The 23807-nt window shown below is 37.4% G+C and overlaps 2 protein-coding genes across 4 annotated transcripts in view; both read left to right on the top strand.

Moving 5' to 3' along the window:
• The window catches only part of LOC139123566 (uncharacterized), a 101603-nt gene extending 93235 nt beyond the window's left edge, over positions 1-8368 (top strand). Inside the window, exons 2-4 of one of the 3 annotated variants that reach the window (XR_011549716.1) lie at positions 2126-2257; positions 4255-6773; positions 7061-8368. Coding sequence is in view for 1 of the 3 variants with exons in the window: in XM_070689735.1 (XP_070545836.1) it covers positions 4269-5327 (1059 nt within the window). In the remaining 2 variants the exon portion in view is untranslated. Of the gene's footprint in view, positions 1-1625; positions 1758-2125; positions 2259-4254; positions 6774-7060 lie in introns of those variants that run through there. The other 2 variants (XR_011549717.1, XM_070689735.1) reach the window with 2 other exon arrangements.
• Positions 1-23807, top strand: part of LOC139123811 (uncharacterized) — a 133457-nt gene that overhangs the window by 88368 nt on the left and 21282 nt on the right. The window lies entirely within an intron of this gene.

Consider the following 23807-nt stretch of genomic DNA (forward strand, 5'->3'; position numbering starts at 1 on the left):
AGCATGCTGGGAAAAATGCCCAGATGATGACAAAATTTTGCGTTTAGGTGCATTTGCTAGGTGTTTCAATCTAGGGAGTCTCATCAACAACTTAGATATAAACATGCCTGCCTGTAAGTATTATGGATATACCAATGATTATTATCCAGATTTTGATCATTCGAAACCCCAAGGAAAAAAAGCACCTCTGCAAAATGTGGCTGGTAAACATTGGCACTGACATTCACTTTGAAAACTGAGAGTGGGGATTTAGCCGACTGGTTCTGTCTCAGGCCTCTCAGCTAGGCGACTGATGCCGTATGTTGTGGGTTCGAATCCGATTGAAAACTATCTGTATTCAAAGACCATTTTCCAGAAAAGGACTTTGTTGGCAGTTTGACGATCCGTAATGAAAGGAATTAGGAAAAGACTTTGAAGTAGTAGACTACCCAGGGCCTATGCAAAGTTAGCCATGGCATAGAATTGCAGGTAGAAATGGCAGAAAACATACTAAGAGCATTATTTTCCTAAAACTTTCACACATGATCCATTGAAAGATGCTTTATTGCAAAATATAAAACAATTACCATGTCACCTGGCTTAATTTTTAGACAGAATCATAATTGCATTATTGATTTTCTTTGAAAAACCAATGATGCAAAAGCGCTGACTCAGTATTTTTTTCACAAGTGGTAATACAGTGAATAGGTGGCATCTTTGTTATTGGATCAGTAACTTCATTCATGTTGCTTGCATTGGAAATACTACATGTAGAGGATATTTTAGAATCACAAGTGTAAAGAAATAACAACACTTTTATTCCCATGGTTTTGGTTTTTCTTTGAAAGAGTCAAATTTTCCTGAAGTGATGTGTGCATGGTGCTCAAAATCATGGGATAATGGGTGGTTGAATGTAAATTATCCCTAAAAGTAGAATGACAACACCCATTTTTTGGTCTTTTTTTTTAATCCTCATCCTTCTAACTACAACATATGTGCTTTCCAGAAAAATTACAATATTCTTGGTAATGCATAGTCACCATCCTTAAGAAGTTTACATGATCAACTGAAATCAGAACGTTTTATTTTTTGTGGCCATGTTTCAGTGCATCAACGCAATTAGTGTCGATGCGTCACAACATCAGATCCCCACTAATTTCCTCAGCCAAACATGAAAACTTTATATATCATAAAAGGTGAAGCTTCTCTCAGGAATTCTGATAGGTGGCACTTCCATACTGTGAAAATGGCGTCATATACAACATTTAATAATCTTCTTCAACTTTTACAAGCAGGTTGATATTTGGTTGGGCTATCCCTAAAACGTACTATATTTCAGAATTGGGCACAACACTGCATGCCTTCTAGGCTGTCTTACGTTTTGAATCATGAGAATAAAATGCTGAGAATTAAAATACAGGTTAATTGAGAAACAAAGTTTTCAAATAACGGTGACCGAATCAATTTCTTTTCTAAAATATCCAAATCCAAGCAATCATAAAGGGCAATTAATGATCAAATCACACAGTGAAGTAACATTTGATATAGATATTGTGTAAGAGTCACACCCAATAAAATGTGTTTACAGCACCTCACAAATGAAGATATACCTGAGTAGATATCTGTTATTTTTTACTTCTCGATAGATTTGGATGAATTTCCACAGGAACCCATTGTCCACTTGGTGGAAGAGTCTGAAACAAGACAGAATGCCAGTCAGGTCATTAGTCAACAGTATGGGAAGCAGAGTGTAGGACAGCAGTATGGCCTTGACATAGGTAAGTACCGGTAGATGAGTTTCACCTGAAATGTAACACTTATATGATGTTAGAAACTTTTTAAACTTCGAAATTATTTTAGAACATTATTGTTGGACTTGCCCAAAACACAGCATGCTGTTATGGTTGTTTTCAGTTTTGAAATAGATTGAAATATGAAATTGACGTAAGTGACCATATTCAATTTCTTTTCTTAAACATCAAGTCCTAACAACCATAAGAGATACGTATAAATGATCAAACCACAAAATCAAATATGTGATAAATAATTGCTGAAGGGTCGCACCTAACAAAATGCTGCAGTGGTTACAGCACCTCATAAATGATGATATACTAGAGTTAATATCGGCTCTTTTACTTCTTGATAGATGTGGATCAATTTCAACTGGAACCCTTGGTACAGTCAGTAGAAGAGTCTGAAACAAGACAGCATGACAGTCAGAGCATTAGTCAACAGCATGGAAATCAGAGTGTTGGGCAGCAGGATGGGCTGAACACAAGTAAGTAGATGAGTTTCACCTGAAATGTAGCAGTAATATGATGTTGGAACTTTTGAAACTTTCTTATGAAAGCTGTCATTTCAGAACATTATCATTGGACTTTTCTTAAGTTTTGAAATAGCTTGAAATACCAAATTGAAATATAGGTTGCTTGATGAGTAATCTTCTTTACAAGTTTCAAATATAGGTCACTTTATCAATGTATTTTCTCAAGCATCCAAATTGTAGCAATTATAAAGAAAAATAAATGCTCAAATCACACAATGAAATAACATTTGATGTAAATATTGCACCAAACAGCTCATAAAAATTAACATTATACTTTAAATGTGTCATTTTACTTTTTGGTAAATTTGGAAGAGCAAAATAAAATGTGTCAATTTACCTTTTGGTAAATTTGGAAGAGCAAAATCAATTTCACAAATTTCTTAAAGTAACTCTTGTGGGCCTGGTAAGTGCCTGTCACTATGTTGATATAGGATCCTACAAGTGTAGGAATCTTTTAGACACCACAATGCCTTGCCATCCCAAAGTGGCTGTAGACAAGAAACGATCTGTCGAAAAATAAGTATTTTATTACACACAGAGTTTACGGCTAGCGCGGATCGATATGTCGAAAATCTGCTCTTTGAAAAAAAAATTCATTTCACAATGTCTTGTAATCTGTTGCTCAATGTATATTAACCACGGTCCCTCCACAAGGAGAAACGGTGATTTTACCGTCGGAAGAAAGCTGCTGCCACGGCCGACGGCAAAGTTTCTTGAAATATGACTAAGACGTAACATTTACAGTAAAACCAATAAACTTCAGGCAAGTCCAGCCAGTGAGTTACTCAGTTCGATATCGCACAATCATTCATTAGCCAAATCAATGCATGACATCACAGGTCAAGTCAGGTCATTATTTACGACCAAGTGGTCACTCGCACTCGGTTCATACCATACACGAGCGCACTGCTCATTTTATTTATAAAAATTATTAGTTTAATTATTTTATCAAGACATAAATATGCCTAAAATGCTTGGGCAAGTTTATCATGGCCTCGCCATGCTAGCAAACCAAGGCCATGACATCACAGGTCGACAGGTCATTCAATTATGGCGTCAGTGTTCTAATAACTCGCCGCGCTGCATCGCGGTGCTCATGAAACATTGTTGTGCCCAATTCAAGTCATGTATCAAATCAGGATCTGATCCGGTAATGAAACGAAAAGACAAGACAAACTCATAATTTGCGTGATGGTAGCTACTCTCGACAATGACATGACTTGAGCGTGTTGTACAAGATACACAGATCAGAGGTCAGACAGATGGCGTTTTTCATACAACTCTTTTCTGTGAGCGACTGGAAGTACAGCAGTGTATACGCTGTTTGCAAATTTTTATCATAAGATCGAATGTTTCCTGTGTTTTTCCAGCATTGTTTTTTCTATTAAACATGTGTAACTCGGTGTATTCAACTCCGAGTAGGTCATGCACTCGGAGTATACAAGTCGGAGTAAGCAGTTTTACTCGGAGTATGCAAGTCCGAGTACTCGGACTTGTAAGTCCGACTCAGTTTGGGAACTTGGAGTATGCTGTTGAAGGCACTCTTACATACCTGGAATATGATACATCCCTACTGTGTGCAACGGATTGGTTGTACAGTACCTGCCACATGTACAGGGAAGAAGAAAGAAAGGGTTAAGAATGGCCTGATACAATTTATATGAATTTTGGCATCAAAATAATTTTGACAATCCTAAAATCCAAAGGTCTTCAGGAAAGAAAACTGTCTGATCTCTAAACACTGTTACAGTATTGAGTTACAATTTTATGTACCGGTATACCGGGTAAGTGTTGCCTGTGTTGTATTATAGAAAATATCTACACTTCTTGTCTAACTAGATCACTTAATATTCACACTGATAATACATGTATGAAATTGACGCCTTGGAGAAAACCAATCGTGCCAGCAAAAATATGGTTATGATAATTTTATAATTCTTTTGAAACAGGTAAATACAGCAAAATGACTTCCATATTCCTGGCTGAAAGATGGTCCCGTGTTGGAGACACAGTGTCAGCTCTCAACTGTCAACTTGCAAGCCTTGCAGCACAAAACAGACAAAAGAAGATCTGCTGTGTTGTTTTGAAGGCAACTGAAGAAGAAAAGAAAGATGCCGCTGACTGTGGAGTTGAACTCATACTGCCATGTTTGAGTGATGACATCATAGATGCATGTGAAAATGATGAACCATGTTACAAATGGCTTTTATCACCACATGATTACTTCTCAACTCTCACAAGTGTTCAGAATGTGGAATATATTGTTGAACATGTAAAGTCCTCAACATCATTCCTGTGTGCATCTGTACTGAGAAAACGCTGTTTCAAAGATGCAGATATAGTCTTGATAAATCATGGCACACCATCAGCTGATGTAGCAGACAAACATTTGAAATTTGCAGAAGCAGCAGCTGCAGTTTTCTCTGTTGGACCAACAGTCTTTGAAGAATACTCAAATCTTTACCAACCAACCAATATTCAAATAGTGCATGAAATTTATATTCCAAGACCGGGAAACACCTTCTTTGATCTGAATGCAATGTCCAAAACAAGTGACCCCATCAGACAAATACTAACAGTGATAACAGACAAGAAAGTTGACTTCACAAGGTTAAAATCTCTTGCAGCTGCAGTGGGTCAAGTAGCAAATTGGTTTCAATGTATGTATGTAAAGATTCCAGAGTGGTTTGTTCGTACGTCATCGGCTGCTGATCTCAGTGATACCGCGAAATTTATAAATGACAGTTTAACCAGTAAATACATAGAATCCAAGACTTACCCTCCATACGGCTATCAAGATGAACTTTACAGGGACCTTCAAAAGAGCAATGTCCTTGTAATACCACCTGATGAGCCGTTTAGAATGGAGGCATTGTGGGCCATAGCTGCTGGACTTCCTGTGTTGGTTCCAAGGAGAACTGCCATGGCAGAGTTTCTTGAGAAGTACTTCGGTAACCAGCAGAGTACTTTCTTTACGACCCTTCTGTCGATGATTTGTCATCACAGATTAGTAAGATGTTGAACAACGCTAAGACAGCTGGTTAACCCAACAGTTGAAGAACAAGTTCAAAAGTCAAGCTGAAATCAGTGGAAGTCATGAAACCTTCACAACCTTTTTAACTGAGTCACCACAATCTAACACTGTAACTGGTGCAGGTATGAAATTCAATGCTAAAAATAATGTTACAGCTTTATTTATCATCTAATTTATGCATTTCATTCTCTAATTCAGTGTCTCTATCTTACTGCTTTGCAGTGAAATGTTAGTATAAGCATCATATAAGAGTATGTTCTTGTCAACATGTTTTCAAAAATGTACATTTAGCATATCAGGAAGAAATACCGGTATACTATAGGTTCACTCCGAAAGTAACTTTGTTTGTTATTGTCATGTTGAACTATTACTTCCCCCAGTTACGGACATTTCATTTTAATTGCATTGATGACATTGGTCAATGATTTGTGAGTTTGTAATGGAGTCTGATGGTACCATGAGGTGGCTGTAAACATTTCATACTGATTGCTCCAATTTTTCACTTTCACTTACCCGGAAAATGTCAAAAAATACATGATTGCATGTCAAGCTTTGAAAACGCTCATTACATGTAAGTGGTTTAAAACTCGCCCCAAAAAATGTCAACATCAAAATTTACAGGTAAATTTTCACAACAGCAATTTTTTAATGAGGTAACTGTGTGTTCTGAGCATGCTTACTCTTAGTTCTCAAAGTTTAAATGAGAATATTGTAACCAATATTAAAACTTATACCTGCAATCCAAAAGTAATTTTTTCCATTTGACAACAGACAACCACCTGTTTGATGTCTTCTGTCAGCGATACGGAGCTTATCAAATAGGTGGCCATCCATCCTTTACATTCAAAGCTTCTTCTGCACAACAGCTAGTCTTAATCCATTACTATTTGGAGTGCAGATCCCCAGGGATTTCCTCATTCAGATTTCCTCATTCAGATTTGTTCAAATTGCATTTTGAGGCTAATTTTGCTATTTTTGGCAAAAAATCATCTTCTCCGACAGTTCAATCAGTCAATCAGCTGGTCCGACAGTTTTAATATTTGATAAACAGGTCCCTTGGAATGACTTTATCAGATTTGTTCTAAGCAAGATTAAATAATTTATGCAAATTTGTATTTTAAGTAAATTTTGGTCATTTTTCATCAAAATCTTTAAAATCTTTTTCAAAACTGCTGGTCATACAGCTTTGGTATTTAGGATATAAGTCTCTAGGGATGACCTTTTTCAGGTTTGTCCAAACTGTGAAAAAATATGCAAATTTGTATTTTTGAGGTAGTTGCTGACATTTTTGGTCAAAATGATTTTTATAGCTATTGTAGACTATAGTGTATAGAAGCTATTTGGATGGGTATCCATCCGGCGTCTGTCCTCAGTCTGGTATGTATGTATGTATGTATGTATGTACCGTATTCCTCCGAAATTAGCTGTTAGTTCGTTTAAACCTTTTCCTGCCAAGTCCATATTTCACCATCAGGTCAAGATGGTTAAAATTAATGAAACACAAACATATTCAATATGATGTATTTTAAACATAATACTGTACATTTGAAGGCTGTTGAAAACATAATACTGTAAAATTGATTTTTTTTGGACAAAAGATGCAATAACATACCAAGCCAAGTGGGTGAAAATACCGGTACGTCATGTTTTGGATCAATACCGCTTTTTACTGACTTGGCTGATGGGGAAGTGATACAGTTATTACTGTCTGGCAGGAAAAGGGTTAAAAGACCCCAGGGGGTACACCCTAATTCTGACTGGAACAATAGAGCCATTGTCATGTAATGAGACAAGGATATCCGCGACACCTACGCTGCTTATCAAAGTCACAAACAAGTGTCAAAGTGAAGTATCAAACCTCAAAACACGCACACTATTGTTGGGGTTTGGAACATGTCAATCGGGAACGGTTCTATCATTTCCTGGCGATAAAACTACACTTGGATTTCGCTACCTAAATGAACATTAAAAGAGTCGGATTTTTTAGCGTCTCGATCTAGTACAATGTCGTCTTTTCATTACTGTCATTTTGCTACTATCAAAATAAGCAGATTTTTCAACATCTGATCAAGTACGAATCGAACATTTCGATACAATTTGGCTACCATAAAATGAACATTTAGGATAGTCGGGTTTTTGGACTTGTCAATAGTATGGTTTGCTCATTTCATCACGATCAAACAAAGACAATTTACATTCATAAAAACACAAAAAACGTTTGGTATCAGTAGTTCTCTTTTTGGAGACTATTTCATTTTTTAGGTCAGTGGCATGATTTGGTCTGTTTTCCTGAATATGTACAGTGAAACAGTACTTCAGACTGATTGTCTAGCAGAAGTACAGCTGCATCATTTGCCAGAACAAAAACATGACATTTCTGTGCCAATTAAGCCAACTCTTGGAGAATGGATGAATGCTTTCTTCTTTGCCTTCAAGAAGTATTTTTGTTGACTGACAAGTCACGATCGATGATGTCAAAAGTAACCATGCCCGGTATCCTTGCTGCGTCTCGCTTCAAACTTTCAACTTTGCAACCATCTTGAACAACGGCTACAGCATTTCGATCGTGTATGTTGTGTGCTTCTTGGCGAAGTTCATACAGCAAACCAAGTTCTAGCTGATTGCGACGGTAGTTAGGCATGCTGACAGCGAAAATGTTTTAAGTAATTACTTTTTTCTTGCCCATGACGATCGTGCACTGTCTTATGACTTGTCAGAAAATAAAGTCTACGATAAATCAACGCATTTTTATAGGATCTTGTGACGATGTCGGGAAATCCTTTTGTCGCCGTTATCAATCGAAAATTTTTAGACGTGTGAATGACACGAGCTTTGAACTTGCTTCGCTCAACTTTTACACTTTTGTTTTCATACTACTGAGGCAAAAGACTACGGCACATGAAAAAGTTGTTCTTTAAATGGTGTGCTTTTAAAGATTTTTTCAACAGTTTTCTATCAGGTAAGGTATCTTTTGTGATCATTGTGAATAGCTGCAAGTTTTCTCTTACGTTCAACTTTACCGTATAAGCAACCAGTGAAAATAGAAATATCATTGGTATCGTAAAATCTTTCAAAAAGACAAGATGACTTCGACGGGTTTGACTTCGATGAAGAGGGCAATTGTATCGACAAACGAAATGCGATATCCAAAGTTTCTTCTGTGCATGAACTGAAAATTCTTTGAATTTCTTCCGTTAATATGTTTCAAAATCAATTTTGTACATATTTTTTCTCATGTAATGAAGGTATTTATTGTTTGAACGGCATTTCATGCTTGTGTGTGTGTCCTTTTCCTGAACTAGTCCAGCAATGAGTAGAATGATAGTGTAACAGATTTTCAAGTCTTGCGAGGGACAAATACCCAACTTCATAACTTCATAAAAGGCCTATACACTTACAGTTAGAACAAAAACATGCATGTTCGTACCATTCCTAACAGTTGATTATAGATGACTGAATTCCACATCAACAGACATTTCAGTCATCGATACAAGTAATAAAAACAAAATCAGGGGTTATTGCCAAAAATAAGCAGATTGGCGCAGCAATTATCTTTTGTCTCGGCCAGCTGATGCTTCAACACTTTACCTGTTCGAGCCTGCCTGTTCGTAAGATCACATTTCCTTTCAAGATGCAGTTAGACTTTTGAAACTAGGAGCAAAATAATTAAACTCACGACATGTAATTGATCGTTTATTTTAAGGAGTACGGTAAATCAAAATTGAACATAAAAAATATCAGACGGACACCATCCCACTGAACAGAATTTTACCTTGACCTCATGCACTGACACCTTTGACCTATTGCGTAAATTGACAGATCACAGCCAGCGGAATTTTAGGGACTTCCCCTTTAATCATTGTCTGACCTTTGTGGCCATGCAATGGGGAGCTAGCTGCTGCTGGGAACTTACTTGTTGTACAAAGTTTCGTAATTATCTATTCACGAAATAAAAAGATTTATTGCTATTGTTTTGTTTAGTAAAAGAAGGTATGGCAAATACGTTATATTTCAAAACTTGTAAATCTCCATTAATTTATATTTGTACAGATTCGACTGCCAGTATCTACGCAGCATGGCATGAGTCGATATCAGAAAGTTTGAGTTGTCTGTAGCGTGAATAAAAAATTCATTGGCATAAAAATTTGCATAACATTACTTAAATTAGCATAAATTGACTACGGCGTCCGATTTTGCAGTGACATCCGTTTATTAGACCCCCCACATCTTTTCGTCATCTTTGGTTCAGGAAAGGGGGTCTTAGAATCAGAGGAATACGCTATATCTGTTAGTGAGGATGTCCATCCACTCAAATATCTTGAGAACCGCAGTACTTACTGATTTGATATTTTTTGCGTAGATGCAAAAATATGATTTTAGAAACTGTTTTTTTAAGTTTTTGATATTGTTGAAAAATATGCAAATTACACATAAAAAGGCGTTTTTGGTAAAAAATCTTCTTCTTCATAACCGCTGGTCAGCAGCTTTGATATTTGATATTGAAGCCCTAAGGGAAAACCCAACTTAGATTTGTTCAAAATGTGATGAAATATGCAAATTTGTATTTTAAAAATTTCTTTTGTCATTTTTCGTGTTACTATGCGGAGAAAAGGAACAAAGGGTGAACTCAGCAGTTTCCGTGTCAAACGAATGTATTACGAAAATAATACTAATTGGTGTACGGCAAACGTTTTCCAAATAGGCCTACTTTTGAATAAACGTAAGCCAATTCTCACAATTGCAGTGTTATATCTACACATCAGCTCTACTGGTGTTATGAGATTGCAGTACAATCAAAACACACATACATATGATATACAGGAACTTCTACGCTTGTCACTGCATATGGTTTTGTTTATACCGCTGTCTGTTCAAATTCCAGATTAAGCCTTTTGTACAATATGTGTTCCAAGATTTGAGACAACTTACACATTATCTGGTGCTGGGAAGTGCCTCCTCCCGACCTGTAGCAGATCTTGGACAACTTAAAAAGTTTTAAGCTGCAGGGTGTAGAACGACTGATAAGTTGTGCAGTAGAAAGGCATGATGATGAAACCCGTACTATAATACAGGCTATTTGGATTAACAAGGAGAGGATGCATTTTGGAAGTTCATCAAGGCTGTTTCACACACACATGACCTGAGCTGGTTTCCAGACCCATGAATACCCTAAAAAGACAAATAGCATGTTATTTAAAGACAATTTAGTAAAAAGTTCAATTTTACAGATAATATCGCGGCCATGTTGGATTATGCAAATTTCGCAAAATGCCCACATAACTTGCAACTAAGCTAATTTTGCATCAGGTACCAATGTGAACGCAAATCATCAAAAAATTTCAGAAAAGAACATTTGTGGGTCAAAGTTTAATTTCAGGTAATATTTGGCGGCCATCTTGGATTATGCAAATTAAGAGAATTGTCTAACACAAATTTTTCAGCAATGAAGCTAAATTTGCTTTAGGTACCCATATGAATGCAAATCAATGAAAAACGTCATTTGAAAGAACATTTGTAGGTGCATGGTTGAATTTTACAGATGATTTGGCGGCCATCTTGGATTATGCAAATACGAGAGTCGCCCAATATTAATTTTTGGGCAACCAAGCTAAAATTGTTTTATGCATCCATATGAATGCAAATCAACAAAAAAACTTCATAGGAAAGAACATTTCTAGGTTCATGAAATTTCAAATCGACTATTATCTCAGCTGGGACGGCAAGGCTCCAGTCTCAGAGTTGTAACAGTCAGTCGGATGAATGAACAGTCCTTTGGCTTGCAGGCTTGAAGTTGCGCAGAGTCCACAGTATAAATCCAGCGTGGCAGTGAAGGTCTTGAAAAGTCTTGGAAATAATACTGCTGGAGTTTCCAAAGTCTTGAAGTAACACGCAAGAGACATGATCCCAAATGTCTGACCGCAAGCTATGCACGTCCCTATTTATACCCATGTGCTTACATAAGGGCATATAAGAACAGTCATGAACTCTTATTGACATGCTAATTACTCTTCTAAAATTATCCCTCTTGCACAACTCAGTAAATTTCCAGAACATTCCAAACATGACTTATTGAATTCAAGGCTGTGAGGTCATTAAGGGCAGTGATCTTGAGAATGTTCTAGACTAATTAAACTCAGGTCATATGTGTGTGAAAATGACCTACATAACATTTGTCAAAAATTTATTTCATCAAAACCACTTGTCTTACAGCTTTGATATTTGATGTACAGGTTCATAGGGATGATCAAAATTGATATTTTCAAATTATGATGAAATCTACAATTTTGTGTTTTTGCGACAATTTTGGCCATTTATGGTCAAAAAAAAATTCTCCAAAAGTACTTGTCTGATGGCTTTGATATTTGGTATCATTAGGGAAAGACTGCATTAAATGGGTAACCCTCGGTAGGGCCCTACCGAAAAAAATCGATAAAAATGGGCAGAGCAAAACATAACTAATATGGTTTCTTTGTGAACAAAAGTAGCAAATTAAAACAGCTGGTTGAACACCTCCAAAAATAGAACATGCACGCCACATAATGTAAACATTGACTGCATGGGGACTTTACGTATACTATTTTCACCCAATTTTACAGTTTACTTTCCATACGATACATCCACTCATTTCACCAATAGGTTTGTCTTGAACATAGACTTTTTCGAAGTCTTACTGGAGCAGAGGTTCGGCGCGGCGTCGCCTCGGATTTGTACAAACCGTGATGACGTTGCCAGGCGATCGATGACGCTCCTTAGTTCTCATGCGTCATGGTATATGTTTCTCGTCGGAAAATGAAGCGTTTGTCATTGTATTCAGCGCATTTTTGAATGATTAAACATAATGCATATCATGACAGTGGCAATAGCTATCCGCATCTTTGTATACGAGTAAAGATGCAGAAATTGTAGAAAATGTAGTTTTTCTACCACGGGATCTATTATCGGGGTTTTCCTCGGCTTAGTCATAGTATATATCGTGTACATCACTCTTGCAGGGAGTCTTGATTGCAGAGTCGAATTTGCCTTGATAATGAAGCACCGTTTTGTCCAAACGCCGTCCTAGAAATGCCGCATTTCAGGAAAGAATGGGAAAAAATCAAAAACAGTTCTGAAAGAACAGCAAATTCGCCTACTAGATGTCCAAATTTATCGAGTGTGGTTATTTCAATGGAGGACGTTGGACATTTACCACAATGCTTAACGGCCAAGTCGTCTACCAAATTTTGTAGAGCTTTTGTCTTACAAACAATCCTTTCCTCCTTCGACCTTAGTTCAACGAGGCAGGGCTGTGCCTCCATTATAAAATGTAGTTTCCACAGTTTTTGGATGGTAGTTGTAGTTTCCTTTTCAAAAATTTCGTTGTCTCATGAACTCGGCGCTGTCGGATGGGAGGGTACCAACGACTATTCCCTTGGCTTCGATTACAAGTTTTATGGTGACCGAAATGAAATGTTGTGTCGATTTGTTCTCTTATGATTATTTCAAAAGCTTCTGAAAAATACTTATTTTAGAAGTTAAACCTGTTAATATTTAATCACCAAAAATAAAATCAGAATAAAGTGATCGCATGAATTCTCCGAGCATTCGTTTCAATGTTCATCCCTCCTTATAAAATGGTGAGTTCTAGTATTTCGCTACTTTGAACGATCCCGCCATGCCAAAATTGAGTGCACTTGCACTTCTACACTCTCCACTCAGTCGCGATACTAGTTCATTACAAACGCGTGGTGGTCAGAGTCAGACTGCTAATCACACTATGTCAACTGGCTTTATGAAGATAGCGGTCACTGATGAGCACTAGAGGTAGCCTCGGGAATTTTCTTTGCCAGGAATGAATTGGAGCTAGCTGTGATGGGGATCGAGCGCGGACATTTGAGTGCAACTTATGAGACTGATTGTACAGTAACCTCAGCTGCCGCCGGCGACGTTTGTCAACTCGACGTCTGATCAGCATAAGTGACCAGCAGTGACGACCGAATATGCCGAAGGTGATAGCAGGCGTAAAAAAAGTCCCGGTTTTGTCAGCACATTGGATTCTGGAGGCTACTGTATATCACTTTTGGAAACAGCTAAGCGATAGTTACGCATATCGTATTGCGATGACTGCGCTTTCAACAGTACTTGAAATTTGAAAAGAAGACAGAAGATATACAGACAGTGTTGACAAAGTGAGAGATCATGCCAGAATTTGTGCAGCTACTTTTCCGTGGTCTCAACCCAAACATACCAGACGTACTTTATGTCGGGCATAAATGACAGTATAGGCCTTCCTTTCTGTAAAATGTACGGCTCAGGTAGGCCAACATAAATGAAAACGGTCCTTTTCAGGACAAACAAATTTTCCAAAAAGAGAACTACCAAATCAAATGTGTTTGCATGTATTAATTATACACAGTGTGTGTGCGTTTGTATCTTTCTGTACGCTCCGAGTATTTGGTGTTTTATCCCCCGCGTTGAACAATCAACGCTACATACATAAAAAGTAACAACGTATCGCTCATGACACATATGCAGGGCTCGAAATTAACATTTTATCCTGGTAGTCATTTTGACCACCACATTTTAAATTTGGGGGTCATTTTAAGGAAACTGGCAGTCAATATTTTTTTTAACTGAATCATATTATCAGGCTTTTTGTATTCACGAAAAGAGAGGTCAATGTTATGGTGGGTCTTTGAACATGGCTGTACCCAAAATGTACATGTCTGTACAGTGGATAAAAAAAATAAATACCTATGTTGGATAGAAAAAAAAACTGATAATGATTTTGCCAACAACTTCTCATCTACTGACTCGTGCTAATGTTTTGTAATGATAAGTAGAAGGATTTTGAAATTGTTTTTTTTCTGATGCGAGAAATATTTGCATAAATGTCGCAAAATGAAATTTAGTTTATTAGCACCTGTGAAGGCCCTGCGCCACAAAAAGGAATGAAACGTTATGTGTAACAATTTCTTCAAGGCCGATTGCAATGTTGTATTGATGAAACGGTACCCTCGCCATCAGACAAAGCGGCAATCGCTGAAATACTAAATGTTTTACATGGTGGTCAAAATGACCACCAGTTACAGAATTTGGAGGTCAAGCACGGAAAAATGGTGGTCATTTGACGCAAGACCACCGCTTATTTCGAGCCCTGATTTCCAATTTGCATATCATGTCAATCATGCAGATTCAAACTGAACATCGAAGTTATACCGGCGATATATACCGCAAATGTTTTATCCTTTTCTGGTTCCAGACGTCATTTCAAATTTAATTTCGTCAGAAACCAAGTATCTCCAAATACTTATACACATATCCCTCAATTTCCAAGTAAAAACTTAATCAGTAGATTTCTAAATTAACGGTTCTTATGGATGACGTCCGGAGCGTACCAAGTACGTTTGAGTATCCCACCATTATGACCACTCTCGTAGGTTCTCGCGCTTTTATACGGGAGTTGGGGCTTTAACTTGCATGGTACCTGAAACCCGGTCCTTGCCTGACCAACTCAGATGACAAACAGAAGACTTTTATCCCCCAAGGTGTGAATGTTCCATTGTTATGTTATCTTATCCAGCTGATGCCATTGTATGAAAGGCAGGTCTGTAAAATTGATCCTCTGATAACTAAGTAGGGAAGTAGGGTATTCCTAAGTTAATGGAGCTTTCCTGTAATGTACAGGTTCCTACAGATGAACTAAATATGATCATCATTGAAATTATGATGAAATCTGCAATTTGTATTTTTGGCGCAATTTTGCCATTTTTTGTAAAAAAATTTGTTTTTCAAAAAGTACTTGTCTGATACCTTTTATATTCTGCATACAGGTCCCTAGGGGTTGTCAGTGTGTGATATTTTACATTTGATGAAATTTTCAATTTTTGTATTTTTGGGTCAATTTTTGCCAATTTGTTTTTGTCAAAATCTTTGTTTATACGTAATTTTGTATCCATGTCTATAGTAGCTTCAGGGACATTGGCCCCATGTTTTGTAAAAACTTGTATAATAGCTTTGATATTTGATATACAGGTTGCTTGGCATGACTTTAATGTGATATATTGAAATTATGATGAAATCTGGCATTTTATATTTTGGGAGCAATTTTTGCCATTTTGGTAAGGCTGACCTGATGTGAGCTATCAAAGATACCGAACTTCTTTATCAAACATTTCTCAAGAATAGTTTTTCTCTAAATAACACGACAGAACTCTAAGTTGCTATGTCACTTGCTTTTATGGTTGTGGTTTGATGTTTGCCTTTTGTTTACCTCATAATTATCAATTGCAGAAATATTTTCAGAAAGAGTTCCTTGCTTGTGTTTTACATCTCATGCAACCAAGAATGGAGAAAGATTTGTGTTATGTTTTGTGTTGAATGGAGGCACAGTCTTGAGTTGACTTCTAAGACTAACTTTATTCAAGCAATTATCATAGTTACAGATACAGGATGTCAGTTGAGCTTATGTATAGTAAGTAGTACCGGTAGTCAATGAATATTGAATAGTGTGATGTGCTGAGTAATCACATCATGACAACTCCCCTTTTTGAGATTGAGATGTTCACGCAATTTCTATGAGTTTCGTTTGTTGTATATTGGCAACTATAAAGTATTAATTGTATTGATTCTTGTTGAGATCAAATGGAAATATGTAAAACTGTTAGTATTAAGCATAATTGAGTTCAGAGTTCAGTCATCGGTTCCCAGTGTTCATAGTGTTCATGATCTTCTTGCAGTATTGTCATAGTTCCTTATATCTGTCTTATTGTCTAACTAATGTACATATGTGTGATTATATATTTCAACTAACTATACCTAACAAGACCAGGTGGACTATCCCGCTTGTTCCTATTCTAACTAAAATGAGTCAGGGATTATTCTGCCCTTTTGACTCTATGTGTGTTGACGTCAATTGCACACATAATCCTTATACTTCTCAGGCTTTGTCACAACTCTTTCACTTCTTGTTGTTGTAACTTCCTGGTTGACCGGTTGATCTTTCTCAGCTGGTGTTGTTTCCCTGGCAGTCGATGGATTTTTTTACTATGGAAGAATGATGCTCTTTGGACTCATTGTCTTCGTCAGCGATGTTGGTTGGTTGTTGAAGGGGCAGAGGTATAGGGATCTTTCCATCTTCTTTTGCTTTTCGTAGTAAATCTTTGTCTGTTTGTATGGTTCTCTCTGCCATACCATTTTATTGACTGAGATTATAATGAGCTGATAGTAGTGTGTTTGAAGTTCCATACATCTGAAAATCGTTAGATGTGTGTTTGAAGTTCCATACTTCTGAGAATCGTCAATACTCATTGGATGTAATTAATTGTGGACAATTGTCCCTTCTTAGTTCGAGTGGTATCTCGTGTCTTGAGAAAATGGATTTGGTGTAGCTTACCACAGTGTTTTCTATTTGCAACTTCGAAATATTTGGAGTAGTAGTCTACCAAGTAGTTGACGTTGTTGATGGTGAAGAGATCTGTAGTGACTGATAGCCATAGGCCATTTGGTATTGGTGTTGGTATCATTGGCTCTTTATGGTTTGATTTACTTTTTTCCAGACAGTGACTGCAATGTGATACCATGTCTTCTATCTGTGTATTCATACCTGGCCAGAAGAGAACGTCTCTTGCATGTTTCTTGGACTTCTCTATTCCTTTGTGGCCTGTGTGGATGTTCTTTAGCATTTCTTTTCTAAGTGTGTGCGGAATTAATATTCGCTCACCTTTGAATATGATGTCATCCATTATCGATAGTTCATCTCTTGCTTCCATTACGGCTTTAATTTGATTGGTATTCGATTTTTGCTTGTTGGCCACCCTTTCAATATCAGTTCTGTTAAGGTTTGGTCGTTTGCTGTTTCTTTTCTAGTCTCCTCTAGTTTTGTTTATCTGATACCGTTAATGTTAATATCACACGATGTAAAACTACTTATAGTTCTTCATCCATGTTGTGGTCACTGTCACATAGAGGGATGTATGCTCGTGATAACTCTGCTCTCACCAGTTCCTTCCCAGGTGTGTATTTGAGTGAGATGTCATATTTCTGCAGTCTTAGTAGCATGTGCTGTCTTGGTGGTGCTGCAGCTAGTCATTCTTCAGTACCGCTTCTAGAGGTTTGTGGTCTGATTCAACCTGTACTTGTTTGCCGTATGTGTACTGGTGAAATCTCTCTAGACCAAATTGAATAGCTAGTAGCTCTTTTTCTATCTGAGCGTATCTTTTTTCTGCATCTGTCATCGATCTTGATGCATATGCAACTGGTTTGTTTTCTTGGTATAACATGGCACCCAGTCCAGACTTGTATGCATCAAAGCTTATTGTTATTGGCTTGGTGACGTCATAGTATCTCAGTACTGGACCTTGCTCTGTTATTAGAATTTTCTTATTTCTGCCAATGCTCTATCTTGGACATCTGACCAATGGAATTCTACTTCTTTCTTCAGAGTGCTTCTGATTGGCTCAGTAATTGATGACATGTTTGGAACAAATTTACCAACTTTGAAGGTAATTCACAGTTCCTTAGTATAGTAGCTGTTCTACTCCTTTCTTGTCAGTTGGCCCTGTCATTTCTGTGATTGCTCAGACTTTGTCTGGATCTGGCTTTATTCCTTGCAGTGTGAGCTTGTTCTGACGTATCCGATTGACTCCATCCCAAACTCGTATTTTTAGCTCTGCTGTCCGCGACGTGGAGCTTATCAAATAGGTTGATTTTCCGTTGTTGTCCGTTGTCCGTCGTCGTCGTCCGTCAACAATTCCCTTCTCCTCTGAAACCGCAAGTCTAATTGCTTTGAAATTTTATATGCAGTTCACTGAAATTTGCATATTTGTATTTTTGGGGCGTTTTTTTGGTGGTTTGGTAAAAAATCTCCTTCTCAGAAACCGCTTGTCCGATTGCTTTCAAATTTAATATGCATTTCAGTCAGATTTGTTCAAATCGTGGTGAAATTTGCATATTTATATTTTTAAGGCAATTTTTGTCATTTTTGGTAAAAAAATCTTTAAAAATCTTCTTCTTCAAAACTACCAGTCAGATAGCTTTGATATTTCGTACATATGTCCCTAGGGATAATCTATTTCAGATTTGTTCAAATTGTGCAGAAATATGCAAATTTGCATTTTTAAGGCAATTTTTGCCATTTTTGGTCAAAAAATGTATTTCTCAAAAAGTACTGGTCTGATAGTTTTGAAATTTGGTATACAGGTTTCTATAGATGAACTAAGTAATATATTGAATTTCTCATGAAATCTGTAAATTTTTATTTTGGGGCAATAGTTGCCATTTTTGGTCAAAAAATGTGTATTTCTAAAACTACGCATCTGATAGCTTCGAAATTGGTATACAGGTTTGTACAGATGGAATAAATGATAGGTATTGAAATTATGATGAAATCTGCAATTTTGTATTTTTGGGGCAATTTTTGCCATTTTTGGTAAAAAAATGTGTATTTCCAAAACTACTCATCTGATAGCTTTGAAATTTGGTATACAGGTCCCTACAGATCACCTTAATGATATTTATTGAAATTATGATGAAATCTGCAATTTTGTAATTTTGGGGCAATTTTTTCCATTTTTGGTCAAAAAATGTGTTCCTCAAAAAGTACTGGTCTGACAGTGTTGTCCTTAGAAGCCGGGTGCCAGGTAAATAACCCGGCTGTTTTGCATTTTTTCCCGGCTACTTTAACTAGGGTGGCCAAAGTTAAGCTAAAATGTTGCGACATTATACGCAACTCACGCACACTGAAAGTGAAATTTGATTTTCGTGAAATTTTAAACGCCATTTTTTCTGAAAATAAGTAGCTCAGTTACTGAAAAAATGGATATTTCCAATTAAAATCGATGTATGAGGCAGGTTTCATTAAAAAACTGAAGAAAAAACGATAGAAAAATAGTGTTTTTCCTCTCCAAAAATGCCACTTTGTACTGACCGGCCACAGCGCTCGAGCGGTCGCCGCTCATGGCACGCACTTCTGAATCCAGTCAATACCTATTTCGCAACGGAACTGCTTTTGGGCCCTGTGCACGCTGTCATAGAACTGTGAAACTTGGCCAGGAAGTGGCAGACCATCCATTTACATGTAGTGGTGAGTTTTTGTTATATTCTGGGAATTTTAGCCAGCAAACACGAGGTAAAGTGAGTACGGTGAATTCGGTGTAGATTTTTCCCATTTAGATACATATTTTTGCCATAAAACTTGTAGCATGCTCTTTTTAAACATCATTCCAACATTTCTGTGAAATATGACGAAAATCTGTCCACGAGCACAAGTACGAATCATAAAAACAAAATCATGTCATTCATAGACCTCAGTACAGTGTGACTCAAGATGGCGGCGGAAGGCAGTCACACTGACACACCATTGACAGCCTGCCTGAGGCTGAAGTTAGGGACAGCTATTTCTTACAATTTCATGGCTGAAAATGAACTGCATTAAAAGACAATTGGCAGTTTAAATTGATTTGTTAGAATTGAGTGTTATTAAATAACATTGTGACAAAATTTCATTGTATTGTGAGCTCTAGTTTTTAAGTTATGTGAATTCAAAATTCATAAAACATAAAAAATCCATCCATTTTTCGATGGTACGGTGCCGCCGCAATTTTGACTAAGTCAGACAAAATATTTTCAATTTTCAACACTCACAGTTTCAAAATCCAAGACTGTGCATCAGTCAAATCTTGATTTTTCCGTAATATTGGGTAAATCTGTGCACAAGACACATAGTTTAATGATTCCATGTGAAGTAAATAAAAAATTATGGGTTGCCAAACTTGAAGGAATCGGCATTCATTGAAATAATTTTAAAATTTGCCGAAAATTGTCCGCGAAAAAATGACATTTTTTTTGCTTTAAAACTTCATAACTTTTGATTGGATACAGCTATTTGCATAATTTTTTTTTATTTTTCTTCTTTACCCCATTCTTGCTAAAAATCCATTTAAACTGTGTGTATAAACAAGAGAAAAAAATGGCTTGGCCACCCTACTTTAACGTATAATTAGATTCGGGATTGCACTGCCAGCTGTTAGACGGCACAAGTACGATTAGCAGTTTCGCGACTCCTTTCCCCGCATGGAACTGCACAAACACAAAACAGTTTCTAAATACCCATTTTTGAGCCCGATCTTTTATTTGTTAAATAGTGTGATTGGCTGATGGACGCGCCTGTGTGTTGCCTTTGTTACAAGCAGTGTAATTAGTTTGACCTGTATGAAGGTCATCTTAGGTCATTTTTAACGATGGCGTCAAAAAGAATGTTGCGTCGTCGGCCACTGGCACCTGGCCGATGGAATATTTTTCCCGAAGAAAGCCCAACAATACATTTAGTTTATGTATGAAAAACTTCAATTTTGCTGAATTTGTGAGAGAAAGGTGGCGAAAATATGCAATTTTGATCGACGGTTCAAAATTCATGAGACTGGCAAGCTAGTTTTCCGCCGCCGCGCTGGCTGCCAACGTCACTACGAGTGTGATCTTCTCAACAAATCAGAGCAATACCGACGCATTTTCTAGATTAATTTTTAAAAAATGAGCTAGAACTGATTTGTTTTAGAACCAACTGTTTATATGAATGGGTATTTTATTTTCATTGATTATTTTTACGCTCTAGAATCCATGGTCACAGTCATGGGTGTTGCCGACCGTTGCTGACCGGCGCATATCGTCACGGCTCAAGGCTTCACCATGGCGCTGATCGCCCCGTTGTTTAAGACAACAGGACAATACGTCGTGGATTCCTGCATGGGTTCAATTTCACTGCGCTTCTCCATGTTGGGTTGCCCGAAAGTGTCTTTCGATTGACCCCTCTGAATCATTTTTTCATGGACTCGTAGAGCAAATTTGAAAGAAAATAGAGTTGTTGCCTTCTGACGCCACACTGCATATCTGCTTTGATCAAATTTGGTGACAGCGAGACGCGATGATCGTGTACGGTTGGCATTTATTAGTAATTTGTTGCAACATTTCTGTCAATCACTCAGTTTGTGTCACAAGTTTCAGAAACTATGTGGTAATGAAGAATGGGAAATGAGCAATGAAATGAGCAGACTGCAGGTGATTTAAGATTAAATGTTAAATCTTCAATGCAAATAAAACCATAAGTGTGTCATAAATAATACAAACAAAACAAAATCATGTTTGTTTGTTTTGTTGTATGTGAATCAAGTCTAAGACACACAACAAAAGTACTGTTTCAGTCTCAGCTAAATGTCACCTCAGATGCCACCAGAGAACACAATTTCCACTCCAAAATTTCATTTTTCGCTCCCTTGGCAGTACACCCGTCTACTTCCGTAAATTACCCGGCTACTTTTACATATAAGGACAACACTGGTCTGATAGCTTTGAAATGTGGTATACAGGTTTCTACAGATGAGCTAAGTAATATATATTGAATTTCTGATGAAATCTGTAATTTTGTATTTTGGGGCAATTTTTGCCATTTTTGGTCAAAAAATGTGTATTTCCAAAGCTACTCATCTGATAGCTTTGAAATTTGGTATACCAGGTACAGGTTTCTATAGATGTCAACCTAAATGATATTTATTGAAATTATGATGAAATTTGCAATTTTAAATTTTGGGGGCAATTTTTTCCATTTTTGGTCAAAAAATGTGTTTCTCAAAAAGTACTGGTCTAACAGCTTAGAAATTTGGTATACAGGTTTCTATAGATGAACTAAATTTGATCTTTTGAAATTATGATGAAATCTGCAATTTTTATTTTTGGGGGCAATTGTTGCCATTTTTGGTCAGAAAATTTTATTCTCAAAAAACTACTCATCAGATAGCTTTGGTTGACATGTTCTTAGGGATGATCCGATGTGATATATGCAAGTATGATGAAATCTTCAATTGTGTATTTTTGCAGCTATTTTAGCCACTTTTTTCTAGCCACTGCATTGATCTAATAAAGATTTCCACCTTCTTCATCAACATGTGTCAAAAATAGTTATTCTCTATATAAACAAGAGGAGCTATATCGGCCGCTAGGTTGCTGTTCATTATTTAAAGTATAGTAGCTGTAACTTTTGACCATTTTTTCCGCCCAACCACATGATAAAAACAAGGTAGATTATATCTATCCCTTCGTTATTGTCGAACGACAAGGAAATAAGTCGAAACTAACACCCGATTGTGAATAACGAACGGTAATAAAACTGTTGCTGGCCTGCCGCTAAGCGAAGTTCGCGGCGCTTGTGTTTACAAAATGTTAAGCGTTCACGTGGTATGGAGCACAAAGAGTAATGATATCACTAGCCACGCGAGAGCGGGATTTTAAACGTGATCACTGTAACAATGGAGACGGAGAGCGTCGTAGCCAACTTACACACATGTGTATCTGTTTTGATTATGATGTACGTCCACTGTTCGTTTGAATCTGGAGTGCTAATTGTTCAAACTCTTTTGTTTCTGTTGCTTGAGTATGAGAATGCTTTTTATGTTTCAAGTGGTGATGCATTAGGTCAGGGTAAAAAGAGGTAATTTAGGCCCAGTGCATTAGCCGGACCCGGCATCGGCAGTCGATGCATCGCCCGAGCCAGCACCAAGGCCTGAAATGACTGTCACCACGTCAAACCAACAATTCATTACAAAAGTTTTAAAACTAGTTCGGTCAGTTTGCTTTGTCTTTTATCGGCGAACAAGTCAACTAGTTCAATGTAAAGGTAACGATGCCATGCTGTACTTCAAGTTAACGGGATTGGGAACGGCTTACACTCGGGCCATGGACACCAGTTGTGTAGGTACGTTTGACGTTGACCTACATGATCCGCAGGATTACTGCTGAAATCACTAATACATTCAAAACGTAAAACAAAGACCCTGCCGCCAGCACGTCTGATTCTCTGGATTTATTTACTGGTTTACTAGACTTGGTTCAAGTGCGTGATTTGTGAACATGTGAGTTTGGTGAACGCTTGAATGCGATAAATTGTGTTCTGTTTTCATGTGAAACATGTGAGTAGGATTATGTGAACGCGTTGAGTGGGGTGAACGCGATACAGGGGAGTTTCACCCGGCACAAACTAACTCACTACTGCTATAGCTGCACAGACTAAATAAAAACGCGTTCGATCGCTACGAAAATCTGACCTGGGCTGCCAAATTTTACACGAGGAACTTTTGCAAATCATTTTATTTTTTGAAAATACACCGACTTGAACAAGTCTCTGGTAATTACCTTGAAGTTCGTCCTTTGACACCCTGATGGCTCAAACGGATATTTAGGAGTGGGAAGGCAATCTTGCCCGAGTTACAGGATTTGATTGTCGTGCATGGAAATCTTACTGCGTGGTGGGGATAAAGTTACTGGCGATTTTCTCGTCACTCAGAGAGGTGGCGAAAGTTCAGTTTCAGCTAGCCATGGGTCAATAGCTGTGGTGTTTTCGGACGGGATTTCTGACTTTTACGTGCTGGTTTAGACTTTTACGTTTTTAACCCCGCCACCACAGCGGGGTTAATAACGTAAAAGTCAAAACGTTAACCAGCGTGT

This window comes from Ptychodera flava, assembly GCF_041260155.1.
Source record: "Ptychodera flava strain L36383 chromosome 23 unlocalized genomic scaffold, AS_Pfla_20210202 Scaffold_23__1_contigs__length_28996876_pilon, whole genome shotgun sequence".
Taxonomy (NCBI): Eukaryota; Metazoa; Hemichordata; class Enteropneusta; family Ptychoderidae; genus Ptychodera; species Ptychodera flava.